This window comes from Ostrea edulis, chromosome 9, assembly GCF_947568905.1.
Source record: "Ostrea edulis chromosome 9, xbOstEdul1.1, whole genome shotgun sequence".
Lineage (NCBI taxonomy): Eukaryota > Metazoa > Mollusca > Bivalvia > Ostreida > Ostreidae > Ostrea > Ostrea edulis.
In genome coordinates this window covers 13,271,861-13,297,564 of record NC_079172.1, presented here as the reverse complement: position 1 = coordinate 13,297,564, position 25,704 = coordinate 13,271,861, and the positions used below count along the sequence as shown (strand labels likewise).

Sequence of the window (25,704 nt, the reverse complement as noted above, 5' to 3'; positions counted from 1 at the left end):
TGTGTGAACCCTAAAACAATATTTACATGTGTGCCAATTCTACAACAAGAATTACAGGTGTGCCAACTCTACAACAATTACTACATGTGTGTCAACTCTACAACAAAAATTACATATGTGTCAACTCTACAACAATTACTACATGTGTCTCAACTCTACAACAAAAATTACATATGTGTCAACTTTACAACAAGAATTACATGTGCGCCAACTCTACAACAAAAACTACATGTGTGTCAACTCTACAACAATTACTACATGTGTGTGAACTCTACAACAAAAACTACATATGTGTCAACTCTACAACAAGAACTACATGTGTGTGAACCCTACAATAAGAATTACATGTGTGCCAACTCTACAACAAGAATTACATGTACACCAGCCATACAAAAATTACCTGTGTGCCAACTCTACAACATTTACATGTGTGTGAACCCTACAACAAGAAGCATCATTCACTTTCTATTTGCAAACCCTTTTCTATGGCAAGCCCTTTTTACTATTTATTCGTAAAATAAGATATATCTTTAAATAAAAGATATATCTCTTTACACTAGAGAGATATCGCTATTGGTTGTAGAGGTATCTCTGAAAGCTAAAGAGATACCTTTTACACTAGGAAGATATCTCTTTAACCAAAAGAGATATCTCTTAAAACAAAAGAGATATCTCTTTACGCTAGAGAGATATCTCTTTCTATTTGAGAGATATCTCTTAAAGCTAGAGATATATCTCTCAAAGAGAAAGATATATCTCTCTGGCATAGAGAGATATCTCTTTATCAATGTAAAAAGAGATATCTCTAAGTTAGAGAGATACATGTATCTCTTTAAATTTTCAAAAAAGAGATATATCTTTAAATCTTTTTCCCCGGTGATCATAATGACTTCTCCCTGTTGCATCGCCATTGATATGATGTAACCCATTTTTTAAGCAATCAAAATACTTCTAGTATAAAAATGGCGGAAAAGGTTGAAGAGGTGGTTGGGGTAACATTATCAAGTTACCGAGAGGTTAAATCCAGTCTATCTCACATATTTTATCAATTTATTGTCTTTGTTTTTGTTACCTGTATACAATTTACATGCAGTAAACGCAAAATCTTCCCCCGGGATTGCAGCCATCATGCTAAGATTTGCTTTGGCGAGCTTCAAGTTTAGGGAGAATTCCTTAAGTATTCAAAAATACTTAGTAATAAAAATATTGGAAGGAGATATCTCTTTCTCTTTGAGATATATCTCTATTTCAATTATTAAAGAGATATCTCTTATACTTTAAGAGATATCTCAATAGGAATTCTTAGAGAGATATCTCTTTAAGTGAAGGAGATATCTCTCAAAGTAAAAGAGATGTCTCTCAGAGTAAAAGAGATATCTCTTTCAGTGAAAGAGATATATCTCTAATTGAAAGAGATTTCTCTAATTGAAAGATATCTCTTGAAGTATTAGAGATATCTCTCTAAGTGAAAGAGATATCTCTCAAAGTGAAAGAGATATCTCTAAAAGTAAAAAAAGATATATCTCTAAGTGCAAGATATATCTATTTTTAAAAAGATATCTCTTAAAATTTAGATATATCTCTCATTATAAAGAGATATCTCTTTAAAATAAAGATATATCTCTTTAATCTAAAGATACACCTTATTTTTCAAATAAATAGTAAAAGGGCTTGCCATACTTTTCAGATAATGTGTCGAGATTGCACACAGCAATGTCTATAGATGCGCCATATAAATTCTGAAGTTTCCGACAATAATTTCTACATAGATATTGGTACGATAGCTCACTAAAAAAATCAACAGTGTATAAGACTAGGCAGTCTACAGGGATGGCGGTAGTACATATAATCCGTTCTGATTTTTTGTTGTTGGTTTGTTGGTTTTGTTTTATGAAGCAATTCATTTGTACTATTAATGGTTGTTCCATAACAGTTGATTTGAAATACATGTATATGCATTAAAGATTTCACCAGCGCAAAACATTCTTCAATACAATATTCCCTCATATTCTAAAATAAATATACATATACTTACCCATATTTCCAAAGCCAAATAAAGCAAATTTCACTTTGGACACCATATTTCGCCAATGAAGTCTACGACCTTTTATAAAAAAAATGAAAAATGTTGATTCATGACCCTCTTAGTTTACCATAGAAAATGTTCCATATTATATAATGGCTTAGGTAAACACCGATAGCAGATAACAATTTTGGAAATTAGTAACTTCACAATTTTATTAACAGAGATTCTATCTACTTTTACAATACAACAATACATTTGCAAAGCTTTTAAAAAAAGGTTACAATTACCATGAAATGCACCCACAAAGCAGTAGTTGATATTTCTTTTTATGGAGTGTACGAACGGTCATCAACGTCTCTCCAACGGTTGTGGGAAACGATGACAGGGCACACGGCCTAAATAAAATGCGCGCGATCAGCAAGATTCAGCCAGAAGTGATTAACACGGATTAAAGGAAGTGCGCCCTGCCTACCCTAGTAAAACCAGATCAATGGAATATTTCCGAATAATATTCAAAATATACAGAAAAGACAGAATTTCAGGCAAATGTGATGGTGTATTTGAAGTAGTTCTATATAAAGAAGTATGGACAAGGTGATTCTCCCAGGTAAAGAACGATATGAAAGTTCTGTTTACCGTCAATAAAGCGACAAACACGGAGTCGACATAGAAGAATTTAGATAAGCAGCAGACTGCTATCCAGATAGGGCGGGGCGGGTTGTTCAAACTGAGGCCGACACCAATAAAATAGGAAAAACGTGGAAGGAACTGAAACAAATTGCGTAGGATAGAGAGATCTGGAGAAATCTTGTGGACGGCCTATGCCCCCAAAGGGGTATTAGGCATATAGCAACATGTAAATTGAAAGGACGGCAGAATTTAAATTTATAGATACACAGAGAGACGTTGTAGATCACAGAAGTTCAGTATAGATCTACCACCCAACTCGAGAAAACAGAGCTTCACATTTCTTCATTACTACACAGTGTAACTCGAGTAAACAGAGCTTCACATTTCTTCATTACTACACAGTGTAACTCGAGGAGACATTACTTCACATTTCTTCATTACTACACAGTGTAACTCGAGTAAACAGAGCTTCACATTTCTTAATTACTACGCAATGTAACTCAGTCGAGGAAACAGTGCTTCACATTTCTTCATTACTAGGATCTCAAGATTAGTCCTTGATTCTCGCACCATACACATGCAGAAACAACACTACCGGATGAGGAATTTGTAACAATAAGAAAACGTTGACAATGATAAAAAGGTAAAGAGAATCAACACCATTATCGAATCACTTCATCGAGAAACGTCACAATAACGAGGGCATCAACCATAAGTAGAACGAGTTCAAAGGTCATCTACAAAATATTTTGCGCAATGCATGCCACAAGGAATGCTCAGACATAAACTGGGTCATCAATGATCTGTAAAGGACTTAAAATGGGAGAAACAAAGATGTTAAAGGACCTCAAACACAGGAAGTGAACCATTAGGGTGTTACAAGAACTGCACCAGAAAATTGTTATGACCATCACTTTTTCTATAAACAGAACACAGGGCTTGTTATCAAGCACCATGATTTTCTCCTGATCTACCTAAACGACACTGTAGATAACATTCGATCAACAATTCTACTATCTATTGCGCCATCTATCGGACCTTTCACATCTTACCATTGCAGCATGGCTCAGTGGGGACAGAAATGGACACGTCAACGTCAGAAAGTGGAATGAAACTAATAGAGAACCATGTTGCATGATTAACACTGTAAAGTGATCATACACTGCTATATCTAGGAGTAAGCCCTAAAGATGACCTGTCTGTAAACTGGAAACAACATTTGTTTAAGAGTCTATCGCAATCAATGTCCAGCAGAGACATCCAGAAAACAGAGAACATTGTTGTCACCTCCCACGGTCCGATCAATGCAATATTTCGCGTAGATGTGGGATTAGTGTACCAGAGATAACAAATCATGCATTTAGATATAATTCACTATTGACGACGTTACTATAATCATTTTCATTTCTATGTCGATTCGAAATATCCCTGTGAAGTCGAAGAAAAAGACACTACAGAGTCCCCCACATCTGCTTCGTACGAGGGTTGTTCGATATGTAATGTGTACCACAGCGCGATAACGCTTTGCGTGATTTCGTGAATAGCTCTATTCAATACCTTTCCAACGGTATAAACACAAGCTTTCAGCTCCACACAGTTTTAAACTTATTCATTTTAATAGAGCCAGTCCTTTTAAAAATGGTTGGGAAACGGGTTGAGAATATTGAAGAAATTAGAGCTTATATACAAGTTCGCACAAAACTCGGTCATTCGGTAATACAGATTTTTACTGAATTGGGGGAAGTTTATGAGTCTGATAAGGTATCTTATGAGACAGTTCGTAGGTGGAGAAAGAAATTTCTGACTGGCGCAAAGTCCGTCAAAGATGCAGCAAAATCTGGCCGACCTGTGACAGTAACAGGCAAGGCAAATGTCTCAAAAGTCAGGGAAATAATTGAAAAAGATGGCAGATACAAATGTACACGATTCGTGATATTGCCATGGCTGTTGGCATATCACTATCGCGGGTGCAATTCATTTTGAACCGTATTTTGAAAGTGCGAAATATTTCTGCCAGATGGATACCGCATATATTGACAAATGACCATAAAACGGGTACGAGTACAAACCGTTAAGCAGTTGCTCAAAATGTTTCCCAAATTCAATCAAAGACAATTTGCAAACATTGTTACTGGTGACGACTGACGAAACATGGCTTCACTATTTCGAACCAGTAAGAAAAATTGAAACAAAATATGGCTAACTAAACACGGTAGAAGGCATGTAGTTGCCAAAAGAACCATAAGCACAAAGAAGGTTCTTTATTGCATATTCTGCTTATGTGATGGTAGAGCCGTGCAAATTCCGGTGCCGAAGGACAAAAGTGTTACAGGTCGGTATTGCCGAGATATTATACTAAAAAGCTCGAGAAATATTATTTTATTGTAAACGACGCCCCGTGTCAGGATTTAGGCATGTTCGTCTACTTCATGATAATGCTCCATCAAATACATCTGAGCTTGTGAAGCAACTTTTGAAATCGGAGAAGGTTACCGTCTTGCCACACCCACCATACTCTCCAGATCTAGCCCCATGCGACTTTTTTCTTTTTCCAAAACTTAAAAAGTTCTTTTCTGGTCGTCGTTACAAGTTCCCATAAGCCCTTGGCTCAGCCATCAGTCAGTGCCTCAGAGGTCTACCTAAATCAGCGTACGTATCGTGACGCATCTCAGATTGAAATTATGTATTTCAAACCGCGAAGAATATTTGGAAGGGATGTAATGTTCATTACTACGGAAGCCCATTAGTGCAAACCAAAACTAAATAAAAAACGAACTTATTATATAAAAAACGAAATTATTAAATAAAAAACGAAATATTATATAAAAAACGAAATTATTATATAAAAAACAAAAATATTAAATAAAAAACCAAAACTAAATAAAAAACGAAATTATTATATAAAAAACGAAATTATTATATAAAAAACGAAATTATTAAATAAAAAACGAAATATTATATAAAAAACGAAATTATTATATAAAAAACGAAAATATTAAATAAAAAACCAAAACTAAATAAAAAACGAAATTTTTATATAAAAAACGAAAATATTAAATAAAAAACCAAAACTAAATAAAAAACGAAATTATTATATAAAAAACGAAATTATTATATAAAATACGAAATTATTATATAAAATACGAAATTATTAAATAAGAAAAGGAACGTACTGTACTGATGTGAACTGATACATGTAAGTCATTAATTCTACATGACACGGCAAAGTATTCAGTACTTGGCATAAACGAAGGCCACCTGGCACCAGTTTTAGCAGCCACACTGGTACCGTATCACACCACCGAAACTTAATTAGTGTAAAATCAAGTGATTGTTGAAGTACCTGACTGATGGGAGCCATATATTTTCTTACTTATACACGGTCAGCTAGCCTATGATATCACACCACTCTACACAAACATGCAATTTGAGGAATTAATGACTGCAGTAGAAACATACTACAGTAAATCGGACAAATCTGTCTATGCAATAAATGCATCATTCACTGGCGATCTGAGCCTTCTCTTCAGATTAATTTTGGGAAATAATACTTTTAAATTTAATTCAAAAGTTTATAAACAGATATTTGGATGTGTTATAAGGGTCTAAATGCTCCCCATCTGTATGCGATATCCGACTACATCAGATAACCAAGGATTTCCAGGTAAACATCGCATAACGTACCAAGTGCGTTATCATGACGATGGCTTTATTTTATTATGTTCATGGTGAAGAAAAAGAAATCCGGCCATGCTTTATTCGCTATAGCAAATTCTGCTCATCAACTGCTTAAATTCACGTGTGAAATATCTGTAAATAAAATGCATTTCTTGGGCAGTACGGTGTATAAAGGAAAGTGTTTGAGGCAACTCGCATTCTAGATTTGAAAACGTACATCAAACCTACAAATTGGAACGAAAAAGTGCACATAATCGTTCAGTTTATAAGGGATTTATAGAAGGTGAAACCATTTGCCATATTTACTGGTAAATTAGCCGACGAATATACCACTTTATCTTAGAATGTAAATTACTATCCGCTCTACGGAAAGAATTTTGGGTTCCTAGATATTGTCATGTACCAAATACACTGAAATGTAGATAGTTAATGACAACATGAAACCTAAAACAGTTTTTAAAAAAACAACTATGTATATCCATAAGTTAGTCTGCTGTCCTTCCTAAGATGTATATATATTAAATTATATGCATTATGTCCTCCACCTTTATTTTGTGCTAATGCACATACATGTGCATGTATTACTTATATACTTGTACCCTTGGCAATGTTGTTTAAATACTAACTTATATATTTATGTACCTCGTGTACCATTGTATGAATGATTTGAGTGAATAAATTAATTGAATTGATTGAAGAAATTCTTAAAGATTTCAAAACAAACCCTCTAAAGAGGGGCTATAGTGATAATTAAATCAATAAAAAAAAAAGTACAAGTGGTACTTGATAACTACGATCGAGCCACCTCTGTTATCGGGTGTAAATAAAATAAAAAAACCGGGTATACCCCTTGTTTTTATCACCAAATACAACCCATAAAGCAAAAGCTTTTAAATTAATGGTACATCCTCCAGAGAGACAAAGTCGTTTTCTCTGTTGTACATTGTACCTATAGTGTGGTTCATACCAACGCAATAAAAATTTAAGGGATATGCTCACACCTTCATTTCAGAATAATCAACCTGCATGATAATTGTGAAGTGCAAATAGACTTCTGATGAGGCGGATCTGCATGCAGCTAAACTTCAATTTATCGATCAATCCAATCAATTTGCTCAATTTTCACACCGCCGAAACACTTAATTAGTGTAGAGTCAAGTGATTGTTGAGGTATGTGGCTGATGGGAGCCATATGTATTCTTACTAGATTTATGGGGGCTAGTGTTGAAGTAATTTTGGAGAAATCCTGTAATCTGATACACGAGGTTTGGGACCTTTCAGCGAACATAGTAGATAAACGTGTAGTGAATGGATAAGTTGACTAATTTGTAATGTCATTAGATTTCTGTAAAACTCCATTGGCGATGCTGAAATCGCAGTAAATCAAAGAATTAGGAGCCATGTTTCCTTCCTTGTTAAGCTCCACTGACACACACACATTATATTCTCAAAAACTGTTCTTGATTTCGTTTTTTATTTAATAATTTCGTATTTTATTTAGTTTTCATTTTGATTTAATAATTTCGTTTTTTATTTAATTTTGGGTTTTTTATATATTAATTACGTTTTTTATTTAATATTTTCGTTTTTATTTTATTAATTTAGTTTTTTATTTAATAATTTCGTTTTTTATATAATAATTTTGTTTTTTATATAATAATTTCGTTTTTATTTAGTTTTCGTTTTTTATATAATAATTTCGTTTTTTATTAATAATTTCGTTTTTTATATAATAAGTTCGTTTTTTATTTAGTTTTGGTTTGCACTAATGGGCTTCCATACATTTCACTATGTGAGTCGAATGCTTTTGAGATATCGTACAATACACATTACGTATCGAACAACCCTCGTACTTAGATATTTCATTGAAAATAAATGTTAACGGCAAACTAACTCCTATTTATGACAAACGGGATGATTTCAGTTTCTCCATCGTCAACTTCCTATACCATGTAGCAATATTCCATTATCACCTGCATATGGTGTTTATATCTCTCAAGTGATTCGGTAAGCAAGAGCTTGTTCTGCGTATGGTAAGTTTAAATCGAGGTAGGCTACTGACAAACAAGTTGATGTTGCAGGGGTTTCAACAGTCTCGTTTAAAATCAACGTTTCGCAAATTCTATGGTCGTTATAATGATCTAGTTTGCCAATACAATCCATCATTAGGTCAATGCTGTCTGACGTGTTTCATACCGATTGTTAGGCCGTTCTTGGCACACTGATTTTAACTACGTATTACTCCGTTTATCTGATCAGGATATAGGGATCACGTTGGGAGTGACCGGTCGACAGGGGATGCTTGCTCATCCTAGGCAACTGATCCCATCTCTGGTATATCCAGAGGTCCGTGTTTGAGGTACATATGTATATCCAGGGGTCCGTGTTTGCCCAACTCTCTATTCTGTATTCCTTATAAGAGTTATGAGATTGATTACTGTTCGTTAACTTCACCTTTCATTGAGAAGAGGGGAACGATCGGTTTGTAATGATACAACACTGGACCTACTCAATAAACTGGAATAGATTAGAAAGGAAGAAGGTTCAACATCACACTTCGTTGATTTGAAAGGATTGCGTGTAAACTCGAGGCAATAACAAATGAGACTTTCTATATTTCATTAAACAGGATGAGGCCATCTCAACATCTCGATGTCATTCACACGTTAACATCAGGGCATAAATGTGCCTTAACAACTTCTAAATTAAAAAAAGCCCAGCTATATTACAGTGACACTGTATACATGTACGTACATTTGATAATGTTCGTACGTATTGAAAATTATACATACTACGTTGTATGTTGAAGGGTGGATTATTGGCCTTTCCTCGAACATGATCGTAGTACTGTCATGATCCTAATCCGAATTTTTGACAAATAACAAAATTACTATTTTTCTTTTCTGATAAATATCCCTTTGCTATAGGACGTTGAAAGAATACTTTTTGTGAAAAAAAGACTTCTATTAAGGAAAAAAGGAATTCATTTAATTCGTGCGAGATGATTATTTTTCTCCCACTTGGATATGCCATGTGAGATTCTTAGACGCGAGGAACGCATGGTTTTGCATTGAATCAGATGCATAATATGCAATGTAAAAGGAGCTTGTTTTTCCTGTATGATAACTGCTAATGTAATGTCCTATACCTATAAGATTTAAACACATGCATAGTCACACGTGGAGAAATTGTCCTGGATTTGTGCTCCGTGTGTTCGTGTTGTTTGTATTAGAGACACTGTATTTGCTGGCGTGTCCGTCCACCTGTCTGTTACAGTAAACATATTTAAACCAATACAGTACCAATGGAATTTGTCATTTTCCAGTTAGGCCCCTATATGACTTTGTATTGCCCTTGGGAAAAATCATTCCAGTAGGGAAACAACCACAGTCAATTTTATTTTTCTATGAGAAACATACTTTCCCTAAGGACTTTAATTTTTCTGAAGGAGTTTGTCAAATTCCGGTAAAGGGCTTTTTAAAACCGCTATATGAATTTTATTTTTTCCATTGCATATTTTTTAAAGGTGTATTTCCAACTTGTGGGTGATAATCACATATGACAAAAATGGTTTTAAAGTCTGTAGCTTTGAAATTCCTGCTTTTGTTTGATGGACTTGCTGGATTTATGGGTATGCTTTTTGCAGAACCTTTTTCATTATTTAAATAAATCAAGATTATATTCACGGTGTCTGTTTCAAGTAAATAAAACATTTAGTATATAGAAATAACATAATATGAATACACGAAAGATGCTAAATATGATAGAAACGGGTATTATATGTTACTTGCAATAATTTCATGGATAATCATAATGAATAACATTTATATGGCTGCTGGTTTGAATAGAAACAAAAACGAAAGTGAATATGTACGGAAAATTGAGACTACATCGTCAATTTCCCATATTTATGTAGCAATATTGCATGTGTCCCAAATGATTCAATGCGCAAGAGCATGTTCTACTTATGATCATTTTCAAGGCAGGCTACTAACACGTCATTTGATATTACAGGGCTTTCAATGGTCTCGTTTAAAATCAGCATTTAGAAAATTGTATGGTCGTTATAATGATTTTATTAGCATGTACAGTCAGTCATTAGATGCATGTAGAATGCTATCTGATGTGGTCCGTACCAATTGTTGGACCGATCTTTACATACTGGTTTGAATACGGAATACTCCGTTTACCTGATGAAAGCGAGGGATAACGGCAGGTGTGACCATTCAACTAGGGATTTCTACTCCTCCTAAGCACCTGATCCTACCTCTGGTGTTTTAAGGGTCAGAGTTTGGCCTCCTCTCAAAATTATATTCCTTATAGGATTTATGAAACTGACCATTGTTCGCTATCTTCACTTTTCTCACGGATATCTTAACTAATTGATGTAAATCATCAAAAAATCCCTTTTCAATTTGAGACCAGTTCAGAACTACCATACGCAGCTAGTGTATGAATGATTTGAATATATCTAAACTTGAAAGCGGAAGCCTGTTGCATATAGATTCTTTAAACATTACAAAAATGAAATGTTACTGCCTTGTCGATATAGAAATTTCTGTCTTTCACAATGATATGGATACTCTTTTTACAATGCACAATGTTACGCTTCCGTTCTCCACAATTGCTTTTGTTACGAAAACACTTTTCATAGTGATTGAAATTAGGAAATCCTAAACGCATATTTTTACTACTGAAGGACCGAAACTGTATGGTATCGTAAATTCAACCAGTTGGTTAACTACCCGTAAAATCAGCGGTTGAAAACCTGCCCGATACTTTGTATAAATCATATACAATGTACATGTAATTGTAAATCATCCAGTACTTTATTTCTATATGTTGTTATTGTTGAAGAAAACTTGCATGATAAATCTTTTTCCCCTCAACCTTTTCGACCACTAGAGGTTTACTCGATTACTTTATGTTTTTAATATTTCTATCACCTCAGTGGTTCGTTCTGCGTTGGTAACATATACAGGGACAGTAACACCCACCGTGAAGGTGGGGGTCCCTCTGTAATCTTGGGCGGGTCTTATTTGTCAATATAAACGTAACTGAAAGTATCCAAGTCGTTAAGACACATAATCAGCATATGTGTAAGAATTATGCAGCCGAACAATAAAACACAACTATCATTGTGCTGGGGTTAAGTCTTCTTCCTTTTCTTTTAAAAAATTTTGTTTTGAAAACAGCTTGTGGTTTTTGGACAGTTAATTGCGCATTGCTTCGCGGTAGATCATGTTGGCAAAGATGAATAAGTTTGTTCTTTTCAAGATCTTCTGTGTGAAATATTTCAAGGTCAAATTACCTCATGCTGTTTTAAAAATGAAATGATAATATCGTGTGTGAATTTTAACTTCCATTCTACCGGTATGTATGTAAGAATAAATTCCAACACACTTGTTCATTCAGGTAAACCGCAGGACAGCAAATACTCGTGCGTTTTTATCTTTTAAATCATTCAGTTTAAAACCACTCGATAAAATTCTTTCTTGGTTATAGATAATCGACAATCGATTGAAAAGAGCTATATTATTTCCCAATTGCGCGTCGTCCATTGGTGCGTTGGACATAACCAGAGTAGGAAGATTAGATGGTTTTTCCCTGTGCAAACAGGAAATAAGTGTGTGGGAGAATATATATACCGCAGTAGGTCCTAGTGATTTCTAAATCGGACATACAGATTACGACACGATGACATCGTCAGGAAATAGTTCCGCGCATACAGATGATGCACATGGACATCAGAACAGCCATCACCTCCCCCTGGCTTCATCTTCAAAAACAATTACGAAGAAACATAGCAAACTCAAGAATCTTACTTTCGGAATTTCTTTCTGTGCCAATGTTTTCTTTCTTGGAGTGATATTTTGTTGGGTCATCCTGGAAAGCCTTAGGAGCAAAGATATCCCCGGAGAAAACCAGCCCCCCTCGGCACTGGAGGATGACGTCTTCTACTCGTGTTCCCCTTGTTCACCAATGATGAAGGCTGATGACGTTGATATGAACCTGAAGATGGGGAATGCATCCCACGTGTGCTGTAGAAAGATCAGCACGAGCATCAAACTTCAGGTTTCTTTTTATTCTGTACTAGTTAGTTAGATTCATCTGGATGTGTGTTTTCTGCTTTTCATTCACTATGTATACGGGTTTGTAAATTTAATAATGTCCTTCTATCAGGGACATTTTTAAGACTCTCCATAGTCAGACATTGGTTAATTGATGAAAATTCGTTAACTAAAGATGCATGTATTTTTTAACATTGTTGTTTACTGTGTTTCACCAGCTAGTTTAAGGCATAATTTGTAAAATATGTGTACCATTCATGATGGGATGACAATTGGAAAATAATCCAACTTCGTTCCATTCTACTGAACAAAAACTACGAAAATAAAATGAAAATCTATTAAGTCGATCTCAGAGTAAATACATTATATATTAAAACTGCCGTTCAGCGCATTGTGTTGAAGTGAAATTTATTGAACCATCACTTTAATTTGATTTTTTTCTCCCCCAGGAACCAAATACGGGTCAACTTTTAGAGAAATGTCAGTCCAGAGGTAACTATTAACAAATTTTGATGTTCTACTGGAGAAATGCACCAACTTTTCTGCTCTTTACAAGTAAAACATACATAAATCTAGCCTTGCGTTCCGAATACAATCACGAAGTAAAAGCCTTACCTCAAACACAACATGCAAACTGAACAGATTTAATTTAAATGAATTAATTTCAACATTTCACTTTGCAGGTAGTAATGGTACTACGGGGGCCCTGTTATACATAGACCTATCCCACAACCCTTGTACCTCAGGTAAGATAACCTAGTCACCACATCAAGATACTGATTTAATTGTGTAATGGAGTCGTTCATAATACAAAGACCGCCGCCCCTGTATCTGTATTGATATATCCTATATAGATCTTCCATGAAAACATAGGTTGGAGTAAATTCTGTTTAACTTATGAAGGATAAAACTGTATTCTTTCAACAACGTTTCACCAAGTCGAATATATGGTACAATGTCTTGTGGTTCAAGATTCACTCGTTTGGATAGGATGTAGTTTAATATAATTCCTGTTACATCGGTTTGCGTCTTCACTGCAAGAAATGTATTCTCTATAGTGAAGCAAACAGACATAGCCTACATGGATGTAGTCTATGTTTGTCCACTTCTATAGAGAGAATACAAGAAATTATGTTCGTTTTCGGAAAGTGGTATTAAAATGCAACCAAGCATCAGCATGCTTGTCAGTAGTCAACATTCAGGAAATCAGTAGTCAACATTCAGGAAATCAGTAGTCAATATTCAGTAAGTCAGTAGTCAATATTCAGTAAATCAGTAGTCAATATTTAAAATCCTATTTTTGATTGTAGGTTTACACTGGGTCGTCGGAAAGGGTTCATCCTATATGAGGGGTGGTGTGAAATATGAAAACCTCACAGATTATGGCAGACTTGTTGTTCCAACGGACGGAATGTACGCAGTGTATAGTTACATACAATTTGACTCGTACACAGGGGAGATCACACTGAACAGACCGAAGCCGGAGATGCATGTGCTGTACAGAAATGGAGATCAGTTGATACACATGAACAAGTTCATGCTGCGACAGACGAGTTACACTAAAAGTCAAGTAGGACCGATTTTGGTGCAGTTAAAAGCTGGAGATAAAATCCATGTCGTTGTGAAAAAGACCCAGTTTATTTACAATGACGATCAATTGAGTGTTTTTGGCCTGTATAAATTATGAGTTTTTGGACTGAAATGTTGAGTCAATAGATTTGGAGTCCTATCCTCCTCATTGAGAGATTCGAAAGGAATGAAAAAAGAGAGAAGAAAATTGTCCCTCACATCCAGGTTGTACTGTAGAGGTATTCTGAGAGACATTGTCGTCATTCTGAAGAAGAGAGCAAGCAGTACGGTATGTAACATGTACATTGGGGTTGTGATAAAGCTGAAAAATGTGTTTCTGGTTTGTTTATAACAAAAGATCGGAAAAGTTGCAATGTATAGTCTATGCGTTAATGTATAATTGTTGTGTAAATTGACGCCCAATCCTGTACAACACTAGTTACAATATGGACAAGGGAAGCGAATTCTTTTTATCACGTTTTTTACCAAAAAAAAGAAGAGATTATTTGTAAAATATTGTAGGAATCAGTCATTAGTTGTGCAATATATCATCTGTTTTTTTAAATACTGTAGTTTGCTTTCTAAGACAATTAAAGAAGAAAGAAAAATTGTAAAATGTCAGTTCTTTGTTGAGGATAAGAATACACATATGTATGCCTGGTACAGTGTATTAGACATGTGTATAAAAACCATGGAATATTGCATTAAGATAACACAGACTGGAGACTGTGGAGAGAGCAGGAAGTAAATGGTAGCTTTATCTAATCATGGTAGACCATCCTGAGCAAATACCAGAGTTCACGTCATGCGTAACGGTATGGGTGGCAAACGTCTGCACGACAAGTACAACAAAAAGAGCTCGTGGTTTGATTTTAATCAGACTGTGAAAAAATTGACCAAACACGAATAGCATTCAGGGGACTCGGTGACTCTCAAACTTAGGGAGGTGCATGAACGAAGCAACGGACAATAAGGGAAAGTGGAAATCAGGGAGGCGATTGACGAACAAACGACACCCTGATTGTGACAGTCGATGAGTCTTGCCCTCGGCTGCGCTCGCTATTATGTAATTTGATAATATGTTGCTACGTGCATATACACATTCCTGAAACTGCAGTCCCACCTCTATCACCACCATTGGATGGTAGAAAATATTTTGCACGCTAAAACAATGCAAACCTGTAAATCATGCACATCGATACTGAATCTTTAGATAACGATATGTGTTTATTTGTGCGTTTAACATAAATGTGAATTGTAATAAACTGTTCTAGCAAGCAGAATTTCTATAGAATAGTATTTACTACCAAACCAGGCTCCAAATGGACATAAACATGTAACATATATATGATTGATACAAGTAAAGACAATTAATATACAATGAAGAGTAATTCTTCGAGATAATACATTGTCATTGGTGGCCGGTATGCAGACATCAGTACTCAGTTGACGTGTAAACATGTGCATTATCCCTAATGCAATATAATTATATGATGTGCCTGATACATCAACAAGAGGCAGCAAGAGTCGGTGCTAAAGGATATAAAACAGAAATCCACTTCAGCCTCATGTAGATTAAGCAGATACATAACATATAGATTACATGTAAATGTTGAATCGCATGTGTAAAATATATCAAACTGCAATGGACAGCAAGGATAGCATATTATCAATTGTGTTAATTAGTCCACTTCTGCCCAATGCAGAATATTTAACAACATGCACATTCGATGACAATAGTTAAATCTCATAAACTGACATATTGTACAGTGTAGAGATACATTACATGTATAGTTAAATACATGCATACGTGAACAAAAACTAGCATTCCATATTCTATATATGACTCATGTTGTCTCATGAAATCAGAGTCTGGTCCTTCCTGGAGTCCCCCCACGGCCCCAGAACCCGGTAAATACCGATATATCTCCGAGACACGTTTTTTCTGATGACTTAGTGTGTGTAGATACTAGATTGTAATTAATGTGATAAAATAATGATCATTGAACGAATACTTGATTACATCTTATTAATTAATGAGGATTTCAGTTGATTGATATAGTTATTTCGGATTTCAAACATTTCGGTTGAGCATCACTGAGGAGACATTATTTGTCGAAATGCGCATCTGGTGCATCAAAATTGGTACCGTATAAGTTTTACATGGAAGAGTCACAGCCTCTTCCAATTCGACACCCACACGTGTACCTGAAGGAGTTTTTTGAGAGGAAGTACAACTCGGCTCGCATCGTGTTCACAAGCTGGTGAGTGCAAGGCAAAGCCACTACCCTTGCATGTATTTGTTTTTCTCCTTTCACATACCTGTCCATTTATGTAAACAACAGAGTACAACAGGTATATCCTTGCTAACTGTAAAATTCGTCTCCTGTTTCAATATTGGAGAAATATAGCTCAGGTAGAAATACAAATGTATACATGTTTTAAATGGGTTTCCCCTACGAAATAGAAAATTTCTGAGTGGGCGTACACTCCTGGTAATATCAGGTGATTCATTCGCACAACCATTACATGTAAGATAACAGATGTACAATCTTACCCGTTTTCCCGTAATGACACGCCCCCTCCACATTATTTACTTGCGATGTGACATAGAAATGATGTATAATTACATCATTTCATGCACACAATTTAAAGATATGTTTACAAGACCAACGACACTCGTATACCGTGTGTCTATGGTTCTGAATGTTTGTTTGGCTATCAGTATGTTCAATGTTTAAAGTTTTTTTTACTCATATAAAGACGTCATCAGCTGTAGATGAAGTACCATAAACATTCTCAAAGCCGTAGCAGTGAGGCTTCTTTATCGCGCCAACACCTACCCATCTTCACAAGTCAAAAGGTTATTGCGGGGTAGGCCTAACGAATCAATAACCCTTGACTTGTGAAGATGACACCCGTTACACCCTAAATCGTCGCCTCATCCCAAATCGTCGCCGGAATTTGGGATGATATTTCACCCCAAATCCTCGCCCCGGCGACGATTTGGGGCAAGATTGCACTATCATTAGGGGTGACGATTTGGGGATTGAGCTGAAATTTTGCATATAGGTTATATGGGACTAAACTCATCGGTTTCATTTGGTAGAGAGAGATAGCAACGAGTTAAACAAACACAATTTTGAAAAATAAAGAGGAAGGGTGGATGTTTCTCGAGGTTTTCACGAGTGTCCAAACGGTGGCTAACAGATGTAATCTAGCATAATCTGAGGTCACTAACAAATCTGTGGTGCACAAGACCTGACAACCCCATGATCAGCAGAATGACCCTATACCAAAAGGCAAAATTATTCATTGTCTGACATCTCTCTCTCTCTCTCTCTCTCTCTCTCTCTCTCTCTCTCTCTCTCTCTCTTTGAAGGAGTGGACGAGAAAAAAAAATTATATAGAGAACAATGACACCACCACCAACAACAAATACAACGCTTTCAATAGTAACAACACCACTACCAAACAAAACAACAACAAATACAACTCTCTCAATACTAACAACACCACTACCAACCAAAACAACAACAAATACAACTCTCTCAATACTAACAACACCACTACCAACCAAAACAACAACAAATACAACTCTTTCAATACTAACAACACCACTACCAACCAAAACAACAACAACAAATACTGTAATGATAATAAATCTTTTTGAAATTTATACAACAGAACAAGTAAAAGAGGAAGTAGAAGATTAAAATGTGTCTTGCTTATAAGGTCCAGAGAACTTTTACAGCCATAGCTGGACCACAGAAGAAGAAAGAGGAGGAAAGGAGAAGGAGTTAACAAACAGGGTCAGTTTGTATGATGTAAATGATGTTTCCAAATAGTTGCAGCAAGGGGGCGACAATTTGGGATGCGAGGTTATGCCCAAATCGTCGCCTGCGACGATTTGGGACCGGCGACAATACTGGGGTGTTACATTAGAAACCCCAAATCGTCGCCCCGGCGACGATGTGATTGAACCCCCTCTTATATGGGGTACATAGGTTTCACTTGGTCTATTTGTCCGTCTGTCCGCACCCATATCTCTGGTAGTTGTCGACCTATTGGACTGCAATTTTGTATGTAGATTACAAGTGACCCTATGATATGCCTCCCCAAAGACGAGAATTCTGGAATGAGAGCTTAAAGCGCCGCGAGCTGTGCACAATTTTCAGCAACTCTGCAATATCTCTGGTGTTTGTGAACCGATATGTGGGTTACATGTGTTCCTGGCATGTGCTTCCCGTCACATGAAATTTCTTGATCGCGAGCTCAAAGCAGCGCGAGCTGTAATCAGAGCGAAATATTTTCGACTGCTACTCTGGTGTTTGTGAACCGATTGAGCTAAACTGTTGTATGTAGGTTATATGGGACTAAGCATCTATCTTTCATTTAATTGTTTGTTCATTTACTTATTTAGAGAGAGAGAGTGCGCGCGCAACGAGTTAAACGAAAATATTGAGAAATAAAGAGAAAAGGTGGGTGTTTCTCGAGGTTTTCACGAGTGTCCAAACGGTAGGAGAGTGTCCAAACAGCGGCTAACAGGCGTAATCTAATACGATCTAAGGTCACTAACAAATCTGTGGTGCACAAGACCTAACAACCCCATGTTCAGCAGAATGACCCTACCACAAAAAGCAAAACGATTTATTGTCGGACCTCTCTCTCTCTCTCTCAAGAACTGGACGAAAAAAAAATCATATAGACAACAATGACACCACCACCACCACCAACAACAACAAATACAATTCTTTCAATAGTAACAAAACCACTACCAACCAAAACAACAATAGCAAATACTGTGATCATAAACCTTTTTAAAAAATATACAACAGAACAAGTAAAAGACGAAGTAGAAGATTAAAATGCTTGTAAGGTCCAGAGAACCTTTTGTTGTCATAGCTGGACCACAGAAGAAGAAGAAGAACAAAGAGGAGAGGAGGAGTTATTCTACACCAGAGAAATTTGATATATGTGAGCAGCAATATTTTGAAATTTATAACTTTCAAAGAAGGTGTTGCACGTCTCAGGTTAATTTCCCTAAAGGTGTTGCATGAAAGATCGAAAAATTTAAGTTATTCAAATGTATGATAAAGCCAATTGGAGCGTGTGTCTTGATTCAATGATTTTTGAAAATAAGTTTAAAAGACGTGTATTGACAAATCAGTCAAAATATTTCGAGTTTAAATCAAGCAATAAGCGATTTTTATTATTTTTAGCATTAAAATGGAGGGGTATCCCCGACTTTCAGAAAAACTGCCTCCGTGAAACAAAATAAATTTAGCATGAACATATTCTTCGAGTTTTTCTCTAAAAAACTGTCGCTTTGAAATTTTGTTTCACGAGAGCATTTTTTGTAAATTTCAAAAAATCGAAACGACTTAATTCACTGGTATTATTTTCAACTTCACCTGTACGTTAATTTTCCTCAGTAATATATGATCTAATGCTGGTTCAGTGGATAAGGTCGTCGACTCTTATATGTAATTTTTAAAACGACCGGGTTCGACTCCCTCACGAACACGTTGTTGTTCATATTACATTTTCCATCTAGATTTTTTTTCTTAATTGAAACACGCTTCTAGTTTTTATAAATGTTTTATGTCAAATCTGTTTATTACCATGTGCCGAGTTTGAAATAAGCTTCCAACCTGGACACTGTTTAGTTTGTGAATAGGGCTCTCAAAAAACACGCCGAATACCGCATGCCATACCTGTGTTTTAATAACCAAAAGTCATATACAAGAGCTTGTCCCGCGTATAGCCAGTTTTTAAATCGAGGTAAGCTACTGACAAACAAGTTGATGGTACAGGGATTTCAACAGTCTCGATTGAAGTCAGCATTTCGCAAATTCTATGGTCGTTATAACGATCTAGTTCGTCAATACAACCTATGATTGGGTCAAATGCTGTCTGACGTGTTTCATACCGATTGTCTGCATTATCACCCCTCATATTCACCACAGAACATGTCCACTCTCTTTATCACAACCATAGATTTGGTATTAAATGAAATCAATTGTAGCCTTCTTACCATACAAAATGAAAAATAGTGGGTTAGTTTTACTAATAAATCTCTTCCTATTCTGCATGTGAAGTTAACCATGTTTAGGATGCATGCAACGTTTTGGTTTTCTCCAATAACTAAGATTTTTTGGTTGGGACAGGGCAGGCCAAACCCTTCAGGGTCAAAATTGCATGGGGATAAAACCTTCAAAAAGTAAATTTCAAGGAGCAAATAACTAATTGATCGTTTCATAAATGAGAAAAACCCAATATAATGAACCTTATTTTTCTCCCCAGGGAACCTTGCCTTGATGCATTTTCACAACATGATCCATATAACCCTACTCTTAGTCAAGAGTCATGAATTTCATAATTATGGTTGAGAGTTCATGATTACTACACTTCCATTTCATGAGCTCAGTTTTCATCAGATTTTAAAATCAATCATTTCATTTTCTCTATCAGAATATATCATTCATAATGGCCCTTCCTTGGGCTCTAGCATGACCTAAAATCAGAAGACAAGAAAGTTTTGTATCTTTATTGAAGTCATAGAAATGCTATAACAAAGAAAAATAATTGTTAAATAGCAATATAGTTATATAATATCCACGTGTTATATATGTATACATGTATATGAAAAATTGAATAGATTTTGATATGTGTAAATAACTATGAAATGTCAACAGAGCTCTGTTTGGACTGCATGTTTATCTAGCAGGAAGTAATCATAAAACAGCTGGTAGACTTTTATCTTTTCCTTGTAGACCATCCTGGAAAAACACTTGAGCTCAGGTGTACAGCAAAATTACACAACACCTGCATGGGAGGAAAAAAACCCCAAAAACTGCAGTGAATAATATATATTGTGCACTTACCCTTACCCGGTAGTTGTGGTATTCATATGCTAACAATTAAATCTGGATTGCAATGTTTGTGTCAGTATAATGAAGTTTTTCCATCGATACAATGATGATATACACACAGACCTGTTTTACATATCACTTACTAGTGCACTGTTTTACTGTTTATTAATATGCTATAAGATTTTATCTCAAATCTAACAGTGTTCTGTAATCTCACTATATTATGCTGTGGCAGAATAATCTGCTCACTTTATCTAGTCCATCCCTTTAGATCCACCCTTGCTTAGATCTCTTCTCTCCACTGTGCGTAGGACCGTGGCGTGACGGAGCTCTGAGAGAAAGATGCCTCATGGAGAACCTGTTCCAGCTCCTGCTGTGTGTCCACGATGTTGATTTGGAAGGGAGACCCTGGGACATCTACTCCAGACCACCGGACACTGACGATGTACAGGCCTGTCTCAGTCGGGTCAAATCGGCACAGGATTGTCCGGTCTCGCTGACTGTCTCTGTACATCTCCACCTGGAATCCACCTGTTCCGGAAAAAATAGGAAGGAAATACATATCAAATACAAAACTTGAAATTCATAATATGATCTGTGGTTTAGATGAAATATCTTGGGAGTTCATATGCCCCAGTCATATGTACACTGCAAGTATTCAATGATTTCTAAAATTTCATAGCATATTACACTTCAGAAATAAATGCATTACATATAGTTACATGTTTTTGATTTAGTTATCATGATTTGTTAATTCTGAATGCATGATTTGTGAATTTAGCATATAATTTTGTCTTCATAAGAATTAATAATTATTATTATAGATATTTCATGATACAACCTATATTTTATAAATACCAACATAAGAATTCTATGAAGGATATCTGATGATTATATATGCACTGTCTTATTTGATTCATACCGCCCCTTGTTTGTATGTGTATTAACAAATCTAGCCCTCACCTTTAGGCCCTCTGATTCTGACTGTCAGCTGACCTGCACCTGCTCCCCGAGTTTCAACAATGAATCTGCTCTGGTACGTTGCTAAGATACCATGTTCCACACCAGGGCCCGTAACTCTGACTTTGCTAGCATCAGGCTGAGCACCTACTTTCAGCACAAATGGGCTTCCTAGAACGAAAAAAATTCATAGTCCTGTATCTCCTGAAGAAACGAACAATAATGGTGGTAGCTAGATTAAAGTTTTGGATGCCAGTTCTTCACCAACCATTGATATGCTCTCCTCCATATTTGATTTGTAGAACATGCCTGCCAGGCTCCTGTGGTTTGACTTTCAGAACGAAAGTGCCATCATGGTTGTCTTGTAATTCACAGTATGAAGCTTTAGCTGGACCCATGCAGAATGCTGTTAATTCACCTGCATACAAAATATATACTCTCCTAATTTATATTTCTTTTTAAACTATTAAACCAGGGGTTCTTTTAATGAAATGTATACATGTATTTAGGTCATATTGTCATACACATATGTACATGTATTTCAAAACAAAAACCTACCTGGGCCAGCTTTCCTAGTGTCGATGGCGACATCCATGGACCTTCCCAAAATACCTCCCCTGAGACCTTCCCCTGATACGGTTACCTTGTTCGGATAGAATGTTCCAATGACGTTTACTTTATATGGTGATCCTCGAAGCTGTCGGCCATTCCATGTAATGTGGAGAAGATAGGCTCCAGGTACAACTGGAATGTATGTACATCTGTGTTTGCCACCTCCAAGGGAGACAACCTTCACATTGATCTCTGCTCTCACTCCAGTCAAGGTCACATCTGGGGCACCTGTATAGACCAAAGGGAGGCAATCAGCACTATAGAGTGAATGTTTTAAGAAACCTCATACTGAAAATGAAGCATCCACCCAAGTATGACATTTAGTACATGTATATCTAATTCTGTTAGTTTAGTGAAGGCTCTTTTCAAAGACATAAAGGCTTGGTTAGATTCTTGATATCCTATGCAATCAGACCCATCAACTGAAAAAATTTATCATTTTTTAAATCTAAGTTAACTCGTGTAAAATCCATAAAATCTGAAAAATGATAAATGTCTTATCACAATTTCAGTGTATTGATTAGATCTACTAAGTAATGATTGATCATAATAAATGTACACTGACAAAAAAAAAGATAATATGGAAGAATATTTTGTAAAATTACGTTCAGAGGTTCTTTTCTTGGAATTCTAAATTTTTTTTTTTAAATAGCAAAGCATTTTGTTAATTTAGCAGGAATGGATTTGAAAGCTTGCTAACATTTATCTAAAATTCAATATCTAAATATTGTACATGGTTCAGATTGCATGATTTGAGGATGCATTCAGTATATCACATTTAGCAACTTAAAGGACAAAAAAATCTTTTGTCTTAATATATATCAACTAGTGACTTTGGACCACAATGCTTACCCGAGTTGCAACTGCACAAGTTTCAAAGAATGAATTGCATAAAATATGGGCCTATTATCATGACTATATCCTAGCCCCACTGGTTTGATCTAATGTGTAATCTAAATCATCATATTCATAAAACTGTATTCATTTTTAGTCATGTAATATTGATTCATTAATTTTGAGAAGATAAGGCACTTGGCTTCTTTTGTCTCCCCATGTGGGCCCAGGGGCTGGACATGAATTCATATTTACTATAAATTATGTAATAATGTTTTCATAATCATTAATTGATAACATGTAGATTTGGAAAATGAATTTAAAAAAAAAAGAAATTGGAAGCACACAACTTGTTTTTGTTTTTGTTTTTGAGGTAGCTTTATCCCCATTTGACATCATAAGCTAGGTTTTTTGCAAAATCATTTTAATTAAACTTTGTGTATGATAGAATTATATTTTTTGCTGGAATTTCACTCACAAGGTACAATAGAAAATCTGGTAAATTATCTGATACTGAAAAAGTTCTAGTTTCTCTCCATATTTTAAAAAAAAATGTTGTCAAGGGCAATAACTCCTATGCTAGTATTTTTCTTTATTTTATTCGCAATTAAACAATACATAATCATAAATTAAAAGTTCGTTGAAAATGTCACTGTGAAAGTCATTTTTTAAAATTTTGATCAGTATCTATGTATTTTTACTATGCTGTTTAACAAACATGCAATTTTCTAATGTTAACATATACATACTCTATAAAAAGGTGGCAACATACAAATTTTCTTTAGTTATTTTTTTTATTTATCAAATCAAATCAAACTATATCAAATAGAAATTCATACTTTTTCTTGTTTGAACCGCTAATAATGTGAGGTCACCATGTGGGTGGAATTGCCTTAAATATTATGACTTAAATCTGCAGTACATGAGAATGAATGGATTTCCTATTTGACAAATTGTAGTATTGATGTTTAAGTGAATTTAAAAGAACTTCCTAATCAATTCTTTTATAAACTTGAATTCCCATTTTAACCTCATTCTGATGAACAATGACTGCAACAAAACTGAATCCACATATCAAGTTTGGGCGAGTGGTTATAGAGAATAGCATTGCCTAATCATTTGATATGTGTTGAACTAGATTAAAACTGGACCAGTGGTTTCAGAGAGAAAGTTGAAAAGTGAAATGCCCACATACTGACAACACAACAAACACTTGGATCAAAAAAGCTTAGGTCATCTATGTCTAAAATGTTATATAAAAATTAGTTCCTCATTAAACATGACTGATTTTAAAAATTTCTAAGATATATGACATTAAACAGGAGTGCATCATAAAGTCTACAAATCCAAAATGTGCTTCAAAAACATCAAAGAAGAACCCATTCTATCCCTCAGAGTGCAATCATTTCTGCTTGGTGTGGTTTCAGCAGACATGGAAAGCACTTATAAATAATGACAATGCAGATATACAGACAATATAGGAACAACCCCTGAATTGTGCTTGGAGAGGTTTGCAGATTACACAACACAAAGCATTGGAAAATTAGCCAGTCCCATCTACAACAAAAAGTCCCAAGTGTCCCATTACTTACTGTGCTGACGGTAGTCTACAGAATGGACAACGTGTATGGAGTTAAAATTACTTCACACATGCAATAATATTTACAGCAGCAATGAAAATCTACAGGTAAAACAATGATCGAATGTCCATACACCACCAAAAACATTCTACTTAACTGTCACATCTATACTAATGAACATGCATCTCCATTCACAAAATACACACTGACGCCATGAATACAGCACATGCTAGAATGTGTGCTTGATAAATTATACAGTTTGATACATGATATTTTGATCAATCCTTAAATAAAATAAAATGAAGTACATGCATTGAATAGTTAAAGTAAAACAAAATCTCTCCTCAACGCAGCCCCAAATATCGACATTTCTCAGGACTAAAATATATCTAGATGTTCAAACATGTCATTGTCTGTAACGTTTTCTCACAAAAATGATCTGTAATATGTCCAATAAATCTATCCTTACCAGGGCCTGCCTGAGATCCATCGATGACAAAGTCCGCCTCCTCACGAACTGTGGCCTCCTTCAGACCACGTCCTGTCAGGATCACTTTGTTAGCATCAGCGAATCCTGGGACTGCGTAGCCGAGGAATGGAGAATTGGGGAGGGCTATGTCTGACCAGTGCAAGTGAATGTAATGGTTTCCTGGAAAGTGAAGGAATCTCTATAAAATGTCTTCTATACTACTAGTTTTTCTACACTATCCTGTCATTTTTCTCTACATGTAAAGAAGCAAGAAATCCTGTATTACAGCTACAGTCTCTGGCGACTCGGACAAGCTGATGATATTGAATAGCATATTAATGTAGAATAAATATGAAAACTAGAGACATTCAAGGATTTTTACCTTCATCTTGTGGCACAA

At 35.6% G+C, this 25,704-nt stretch overlaps 3 protein-coding genes across 9 annotated transcripts in view; 1 reads left to right on the top strand and 2 right to left on the bottom strand.

The window, feature by feature from the left end:
• The window catches only part of LOC125659452 (inositol 2-dehydrogenase-like), a 56,241-nt gene extending 53,246 nt beyond the window's left edge, over positions 1-2,995 (bottom strand). Inside the window, exons 1-2 of one of the 2 annotated variants that reach the window (XM_048891117.2) lie at positions 2,314-2,995; positions 2,036-2,104 (exon numbers count right to left, since the gene is read on the bottom strand). In XM_048891117.2, coding sequence (XP_048747074.2) covers positions 2,036-2,081 — 46 coding nt within the window. In that variant the 5' untranslated portion in view covers positions 2,082-2,104; positions 2,314-2,995. The remainder of the gene's footprint in view (positions 1-2,035; positions 2,105-2,313) is intronic. The other variant, XM_048891116.2, reaches the window with a different exon arrangement.
• Positions 2,996-11,607: 8,612 nt separating this feature from the next.
• Positions 11,608-14,590, top strand: LOC125659454 (uncharacterized). The gene is made up of 4 exons (XM_048891120.2): positions 11,608-12,409; positions 12,855-12,897; positions 13,089-13,151; positions 13,716-14,590. The coding sequence occupies exons 1-4, from the start codon at positions 12,032-12,034 to the stop codon at positions 14,090-14,092; spliced, it is 861 nt and encodes a 286-aa protein (XP_048747077.2). The 5' UTR covers positions 11,608-12,031; the 3' UTR covers positions 14,093-14,590.
• A 5,920-nt stretch (positions 14,591-20,510) lies between these two features.
• LOC125659449 (filamin-A-like) overlaps positions 20,511-25,704 on the bottom strand; it is a 58,040-nt gene continuing 52,846 nt past the window's right edge. For 4 of the 6 annotated variants that reach the window (XM_056148583.1, XM_048891114.2, XM_056148584.1 and 1 more), the window contains 7 exons: positions 25,687-25,704; positions 25,305-25,484; positions 24,848-24,862; positions 22,368-22,649; positions 22,078-22,227; positions 21,813-21,980; positions 20,511-21,380 (listed from right to left, as the gene is read on the bottom strand). The exon at positions 25,687-25,704 is cut by the window's right edge and continues 84 nt beyond it. In XM_056148583.1, the coding sequence (XP_056004558.1) occupies positions 21,133-21,380; positions 21,813-21,980; positions 22,078-22,227; positions 22,368-22,649; positions 24,848-24,862; positions 25,305-25,484; positions 25,687-25,704 (1,061 nt within the window). In that variant the 3' untranslated portion in view covers positions 20,511-21,132. The remainder of the gene's footprint in view (positions 21,381-21,812; positions 21,981-22,077; positions 22,228-22,367; positions 22,650-24,847; positions 24,863-25,304; positions 25,485-25,686) is intronic. The other 2 variants (XM_056148582.1, XM_056148586.1) reach the window with 1 other exon arrangement.

Excerpts from the sequence above, each read along its gene's own strand:
- LOC125659454 (XM_048891120.2), top strand. The coding sequence starts at position 12,032 with ATGACATCGTCAGGAAATAGTTCCGCGCATACAGATGATGCACATGGA. Across the intron at positions 12,410-12,854 it reads GCACGAGCATCAAACTTCAG|GAACCAAATACGGGTCAACT; the intron begins GTTTCTTTTTAT and ends TTTCTCCCCCAG. Across the intron at positions 13,152-13,715 it reads CCACAACCCTTGTACCTCAG|GTTTACACTGGGTCGTCGGA; the intron begins GTAAGATAACCT and ends TTTTGATTGTAG.